Below are 8,055 nucleotides of genomic sequence, written 5' to 3' on the forward strand. Positions count from 1 at the left end.
AATATTATAAAATTACTTCTATTAAAAGTTTATATGAATAAGTATATTTTTAATAATTTATAATTATAACATTTAAAAATATGTAAAATCAAAGAATGAGATCATAGTACTTGTGAAAGGTTTCTCATAAGATAGAGTGCGGTTTGAGAAATGTTTCCAGAAATGTGCAAAACAATAGAAATTCAGAATTGAGATAAAAACTATCATCAAAGGGAATTCACTGAACCTTTTTCCTCAGCCTGCTTTTCCTTGCTGCCTCTCTATTCTGGGCAAGTCTTCTTAGTGTCTGTGCATAACGTTTCAAAAGCAAATACTCTCCATTAATTCTCACTCAAATTTAAAAAAAAAAAAATTATTATTACAGTGAAAAAGCATCAGAAGTGATAAGAGAAAATAAATAAAATAACAGTTGGTGGTTAACCTTAGGATCTGGTGTTTTTGGTCCCTCTTGTTCAGAACTTGAAGTTGTGCCCTTGCGGTTGTTCTCTCGCTATACCATGACACGTGCACATTGACCAGAATATTAATAAGTGAAATACATAATAAAATAACAGGTTTCAAATATGCTACTACCAACTCTCCGCTTGTTGTTCTAATTAATTGAAAAATCATAGATTATAATTGAGCTTAGATAAACTATTATAAATTTGTTAACTATAAAGTATATAAAAACAAATAATTAAAATTAAAGTACCTTTATAGGTTTGGGTGGTTCAGGAGCAGAAGCGGCATTATTTCGCGGGTTGGTTGATTCCATGGACGGCTCTGATGGCCTCTTGGAACCATTGGTTTGGGCAGAAGCCAATTCCGTTGTAGCCTGTGTTTTCCAAATACAAACAAATACACTTTATTAATTAAATGTTCATAATTACATTAATTTACTATTACCTTTTTACCTGCTTTCTAGCAAATGGAATCATATATATACAATTAATTAATTATCAAAAAATAAATATTTAAATATTGTTAATTTTTAAAATCATCTATATAATTAACGATTATTCAACTCCTATAATTTTTTTAAAAAATTCATTAATGCTGTCTTTATATTAAATACAAAATAACATTTTGAAACAAATATTTTAAAGCGAAGTAATTAATAAGTATATGAATATTTTATACCTTGGAATTGGATGGCGGGGGGTCTACGTGCATAGGCTGAGAGGGGAAAATGTTGAGAGTTGGTGGCCTCATTCCTGAAGATGATGAGTTCTCTGCTGAGACAAACATATGTAATAATATATATTATAAGGAGTTCAGCATGATCAATTATAATATATATGAAATTTAACTTTAACAATAGCAACTTACTATACTAAAATGTCTTGATAGTACTTAATATTTATTATATTAATAATAATGTTAAAGGACACAAAGCAAGAAGCTAAGCAAGAGAGGTGTGAGGCCAAGGGGAGCAGGTGTGTAAAATTCATATTGCAAAAAAGGACCTTTAATTTTTATTTTTATTTTATTCTTCTTCATGAGGGATCTGGTCAAAGAAGGTACTAATACGGCAGATATGATATGTGTGTATCTTCTACTGATCATGTTTTTATTGTAACAAAAACAAACCATAAACAACCCATATCCCCTCTCAGATTCTCCCGTAAAACCGAATATAGATATTCTACTCTCCAAAACTGAAATAAAAAGCAAGGAAGAAAAGTTTTCTCCGCTTTCTCAAAATTTCAACCAAATTGTTAGAAGTAAAAACCAGCTGTTTTTTAAAGGAAAAAAAAAATTCTAGAAGCTCACGTCTTTGGTCTTGAACAGTAGAGGGGTCAGGCTGACCATCAAGATACATGAAAAAGGCTTGATCCAGTTCACCCAAATCATAAGCTCCGGAATCTCTGTTTCTGTGTTATAAATTCATTATTATTATCAACAAATAAATAAAAAACTAAAAGTGTATGATCATGAAGGATGATGAGTGAAACTAACTGCTGACTACTACTAATACTCACAGATAGTTTCCTGGGATAGATGAAGAAGAAGAAGATGGCATCATTCCGAAGGAAATTTGGTGTTGTTGTTGCTCTTGTATTTGATTATGATGATGATGATGATGATTATGATGTAGATGGAGTGGTTCAAGTTGAGTAGGTGTAGTACTTGAGTTGATGCTCTTAAAACTACCACTATTTGAAGCCATGAAAGGCTTTGCTTCTTGATCCTCTTGTGGTGTTTGTTCTTGAATAGTTATAGAGAATCCCATTAATGGTGAAACCGCCTTCTATCTTGTGCTGTTTGTTGCACTTAAAATCATATTTCCTCTCCCCACACGCAACGAGAGAAAAGAAAGAAAGATGAGAGAGAAGAGAGCGGAGAGAGAGAGTCGGTTATGAAGGAGAGAAAATGGAATTGAATGCAAAGGAGGGGAGAAAGAAAATTACATAATGACAAATGCCTTTTTTAATATAAAACAATCCATTCAATTTAAAAATTAATAATAAATTTTAAAAGTTTAAAATTATATTTATTAATAATATAAATTTTTAAATACTATTTTAATAATTTATGCTGTTTGTTTAATATATTTATATCTCTTATTCTCTCCTTCTTCTACTTTCTCTCTCATCATTGTTGTGCCTTATGTATGACTTTTTTCTAAGTCCTAACTAAGACCCCCTTTTTTTCTTTTTCTTTTTTGGTTCTTTTTTATATGGATAAAGCGGTTCAATGAAGATATCCTCTGCTCTTCTCATTAATTCTCTGTATTTGATTTAATTTCTTTCTCTTTCTCCGTTAAGGAAAAAAACAACCATAGAATTGAAGAAGAGAGAAGAGAAAAATGACTTTGAAAAACCACTTTTGCAATGAAGAGTAAAGAGTAATAATGGGAAACAAGACTTGGGTTTCTTGTGTTGCCCTCATATTGGGTTCCGCTCTTATTGTGTTTTGGTGAAATATAAAAAATAAAAATGTTTGGTAAACCCATGATTTTTATAAGTATTAAGATTTAGAGTTTGTTGTCTATATATGGTAAAATTTAATATAATGCACTATTTGCTTCTCTTTTTAAGAAGGTAAGAGCATATTTAATTATTTACTATTAAAAAAAAGTTCTCTATACTTTTGTATATAAGACTAAAAAACAAATTTTCTTAAATTATTGATACCAAAGTACCAAACTCATAAATATCTTGAGTAAATTTTAATAGCCTATGATATTTATGAAATTATTCAATTTAGTCTTCGAAATTTTAATTTTATCATAATGGTCCCTCAGATTGAGCTTTGAATATTATAGTAGTCTTTGAGTAATGAGCATCTTTTCTGTAATGACTCAACGGTTTCAATGCTGACGTGGTTATCATGTGTCACGCTATATAAATGTGTAATAGCTAATTTAGTTAACAAAATTGTGAAATTGAATCCAATTTGGTTCCTTCCTCTCTATTTAACCCTAACATTCTTTGATCCCTCTCGAATCTTGTAAACGATACTTCCTTCTTCTTCTTCTTCTTCCGTTGGGCTTCTTCTTCTTTCTTTCTATCTTTCTTTAAAACTAGCAATAATGGGGCTTCCATCTGCATTCCAGGAACAACTCCACCATTCTTATTTGAAATTTCAAATATCTTTTATGCATCCAAAAAAAAACTCAGCGCAATCAAGCTCTTGTTCAGTGCAGGTGGAGAAAGAGTTGCAAGAAAATAAGTCTTGCGTTTTGGCTTCCAAACTCGCCAACATCAGAGCCACCAAACAGAGATGCTTCTTTCTCGATCACAAAATTGCTTCCCAGAACTTCAACCTTCTCTCTCTCACTTCTCAAAATCACAACCTCGAAACCAAATACGGTTCTTTCTCCCAACTTTTTAAGTTAATGCCACCTTCGTTAATTGTTCTTCTGGAATTGGAATTGGAGCTGATTTTTTTGGCACTTTAGGTTTATTCAGAACGAGGTGAATGAGCTTGAGGAGTTGCGTAAAAAGAGGGATAGGTTTTACGAAGCTAAGATAGTAAAAATGAAGTAATTCAAGGAGGTTGTAGATAAGTTTGTGGTGAAATGTCGAAGGGATGTTCAGGGTTTGAGAAATAGAGTAAATGAGGTAACATTGACATCACAATTTCATGAAACATTTTTACTGTTTTTCATTTCATGACAAAATTTATATTGATGATTATTCATATGAAAAGAACTCATGAAGTAGCAAATGAAAGTTTCCATCACTTCCAGTTCTAAATCCTTGGTATACCTGTAAAATGGAATCACCATTAAACCAAATCACAAAAAATAGATGATAAAGAAGAAGAAGTTAGTAGTATCGAAGAGGCTATTGACCCATCATGATATGATGGAATCACCGTTAAACCAAATCACAAAATATAGATAAAGAAGAAGAAGTTAGTAGCATCGAAGAGGCTGTTGACCCATCATGTTTGGGAGGGACCAAAGAATGTTAGAGTTAAATAAAGAGGAAGGGACCGTATTGAATCCAAATTGCAATTTTTCACCTAAGCTAGCCATTGCATGTAACACTCTACCATACGGAACTTTACACTTAAGCCGTAAAACAGAGGTGGTGTGGTATTACGACCTCTAAAATAAAATGTGTACATATAATAGCAGAAAGAATATAATAAACTAGGAGCCTTGAAGAACAGATGAAACAAAAATCGCGAAACAAAAGTGCAATGCTCAGAAAACGAGTTAACTTGCGTACTAAGAAAACTATAGCTATCTCGTATAAGATAATAAAAGTAAGAATAGAGAGTCAAAGATACAAAATAACAAGCTCTTAACTCAACCCGCGAAGTCAAGGTTGGCCGGAGAATATTTACACATTTATATACATATCCAAAACTCAAATTTACATAAACAAAATCCTGTCTCTCCATAAGCCTCTAAGAGGGTCAAAAGGAACAAGTTATGCGGAGAGAAAACTAAGTACATATATATACATGACTATACAATCCAAAAAGTAACCCGATAACTATTTCGCTTCAGAAGCTCAGACGCCTAAGGAGGTGCCTCTCGACCTGCATCTGAAAAACAACAACATAGTATGGGGTGAGAACCAGAGGTTCACAGCATGGTAAAGGTGCCACACATATAAGATATAAGGTCCTGGGAATGCCAGAGGCAATCCTAGAATACCGACACTCAGATTATAAAGCTTAAAGTATTGGTTAGAAGCCATAAAAGGTGATTTTCTAAGAGTAACTAAGCCTATATTAACTTAATCTTGAACCTAAGTCTTACTGCCTTTCCTCCATACCTCTATCTCCGACAACATATCATAAGCAAATAAGCAGATAAAGGCAAGCACAAGAAAGTTACAAGTACTGCAGGTAACAAATATACATTTAACATAGCAAATACACTTAGGCACACCCAGTTAATGCACAAAGTAGTAATTCAAGTAATATGCACATGATGCATGCATGTCCTATGGCTGATGAGTCTCATCTGTCGATTATCAAGCCAACCCGACAAGTCCGGTTTGCTAAACCCTTGGACTGTACCTCGACGTGTATCCCCAAGAGTCTATGCATAGCTTTTTCTCAAATAATCAATATTGCTCAATGGGGGTAACATTCCCGTGAATTTATAAGTGCCCGGTCACCCTTACATCGTAGGGTCAATAGAGTATCGAGTTTTCGACCTGGTACTCGTGGTAGCAAGCCATGGTACTTTACCCAGGGAATCTCGTATCTCAGATCATTTGATTATTCAAGCCAAATATCATACATAATCATTCATAACATTTCATTGTCAATTAATCACTTTTTCAGCTTTACTTCACCTCCAAGTTATCCCCATTTGCTAACTTCACTTGATTATCAAACTTAATACTGTTATTTATGATTAGAAGAATGAAAATAAAAGTTTAGAAGTTTGAAATAGGGTTTAAAACTCAGAAAACCATGTTTGCTGGAATAGGGGCCACGCGTACGCGTGGGAGTGTAAAAAGGTAGCTCGCGCGCGCATCTCCTTGTCATGCGTACGCAAAGGTGAATACTTTATGTCACGCGTACGCATGGGCCATGCGTACGCGTGGACATACTTGCTAGCTCATTACGCGTACGCATAGGACCACTCGCGTTCGCACAGTCAAAAATTCTTTGCCACGCGTACGTATGGGCGTACGTTTTCCAGAAAAATGATTCAGTAGAAAAGTGCAGAATTGCCTATTCCAGACCAAAACTTCCGTCGAGCATAACTTAATCATTTTAAATCGTTTTTTATCCGTTCTTTGAACGGCATAAACTTCACGAACCCAATTTTTTATCAAAATAAGTTTGAAACCATTTGGGGGTCCGGAGGCCAAGTTATAGCTCGCCGAAATTTGGCCCAAAACCAAAATTTTGCAAAACCTCACAAACCTCATTTTCATTCAAAAACTTTATCCCTTTCATCACCAAACCTGCATTTATCAATACAATATGCCCTTTCTCATCAACACAACAATCACCACAATAAATGTACCTCAAATCAACAATAATACACATACATTATTCAAATCCATCAACCAAAACCAACCAAAAATCATAGTTTACAAATCCTAGGCTTATAACACAATATGCCCTTCCTTATCATCACAACAACCACCACCATAATCATACCTCAAGTCAACAATTCACCAAATTATCAACTAATCAACAAGTACCAAACCAAATATGTTTCTCAACAAGATACTAAACAATAAATATACACATGCATTCCAACCTATCCTACGGTCATCTAGCCTAAGTTTTCACAGAACATTATATATTAAATGCAAGAAACCTAAACCATGTCTTGGCCGATTTTTTGCGTATTGTCCAAGGCAACTTACTAAAATAAACACATCCCCCAAAAGTTCAACAAAACAGCTTCCTCCAAGTTCCAATATCCACAATTTCAAACTCCAATTATTTATTCACAACCTAATACATATCAATAACACACAAACACCCAATTTAATACCCAAAGCACAGATAAAAGAAAATTAAATGGAAATTATGGTATCCTCACCTTACCCAAGCTTCATATAAGCAAGAGTGAACGTTTTTCTCAAGCTAATTGGATCCTAAAACATCAAAAAGCAAAGAAATTCAATACCTCCACATAATTTTTGAAAATTAGGGGAAGGAGTGGATGGGAGTAATAAAGGGAGTTACCTATAAAATTGTTCCGGTAGAATCGTAGAGCTCGACGTGGTGGTTGCGTGGCCGCAAACGGTATGGTGATCGGAGCTCGGACGGAGGAGATACGGTGATTTAAAGTTAACGTAAGGTTAGGGAAATTTCCTTCTTCTCTCCCCTGTATGGCTTCGGCGTGTTCTTGCTGAAATGTGGGGAGGAAGAAGCTGTGGGTCATTTAAGTGTGCTGAGCCGGTTGGACCACAGGTCCAATTTGGGTCCGGTTTAACCGGTTTAGCTCGTTCGGTCCAATCTTAGGCCGAATTTCTTGAAATTAGTGTCAAAATTTTCGTTTTGATGAGCTCTATTCTAATTTAATATAATATTCATATTTCTAATTTTCATTGTTAAAAATTAATTTATTAGCTAATTATTTACTAATTTAACGGGGTTTACATCCTACCCACCTAACAAAGAATTTTGCCCTCAAAATTCAAATTTAGTTACCTGAAAAGAGATGTGGGTAGTCTTTTCGCATATCTGATTCGAGTTCCCAAGTGTGTTCCTCAATACCAGCTCGACTCCAAGCTACTTTTACCAGTGATACTTCCTTCCCGCGCAATCGTTTAACACTAGTGTCGTCAATTCTCACCGGGATTACTGGAAGTGTTAGGTCTTCTCTTACATGAATCAGTTCCGATTCCAAAACATGACTTGCGTCAGGAGTCTACTTTCAAAGCTGTGATACATGAAATACATCGTACAAGTTTGAAAGATACAGCGGTAAAGCGATTCTATAAACTACCGGCCCAATTCTTTTCAGAATCTCAAACGGTCCTATATAACGGGGATTCAGTTTCTTAGTCTTAATAGCTCTTCCCACTCCAGTGGTTGGTGTAACCTTCAGAAAGACATGCTCCCCTTCTTTAAACTTCAAAGGCTTTCGTCTTTGATCAGCATAGCTCTTCTGACGGCTTTGGGCTATAAGCA

General features: G+C 34.6%; 1 protein-coding gene across 2 annotated transcripts in view; it reads right to left on the reverse strand.

Annotated features, from left to right (window-relative positions):
• The window catches only part of LOC107625497 (bZIP transcription factor TGA10), a gene marked incomplete in the record, with an annotated part of 9,921 nt that extends 7,537 nt beyond the window's left edge, over nucleotides 1-2,384 (reverse strand). The window contains 6 exon segments of one of the 2 annotated variants that reach the window (XM_016328143.2): nucleotides 227-286; nucleotides 422-490; nucleotides 695-817; nucleotides 1,123-1,217; nucleotides 1,756-1,856; nucleotides 1,965-2,384. In XM_016328143.2, coding sequence (XP_016183629.1) covers nucleotides 227-286; nucleotides 422-490; nucleotides 695-817; nucleotides 1,123-1,217; nucleotides 1,756-1,856; nucleotides 1,965-2,215 — 699 coding nt within the window. 2 annotated transcript variants of the gene reach the window in all.

Source organism: Arachis ipaensis, chromosome B02 (genome assembly GCF_000816755.2).
Source record: "Arachis ipaensis cultivar K30076 chromosome B02, Araip1.1, whole genome shotgun sequence".
NCBI lineage: Eukaryota > Viridiplantae > Streptophyta > Magnoliopsida > Fabales > Fabaceae > Arachis > Arachis ipaensis.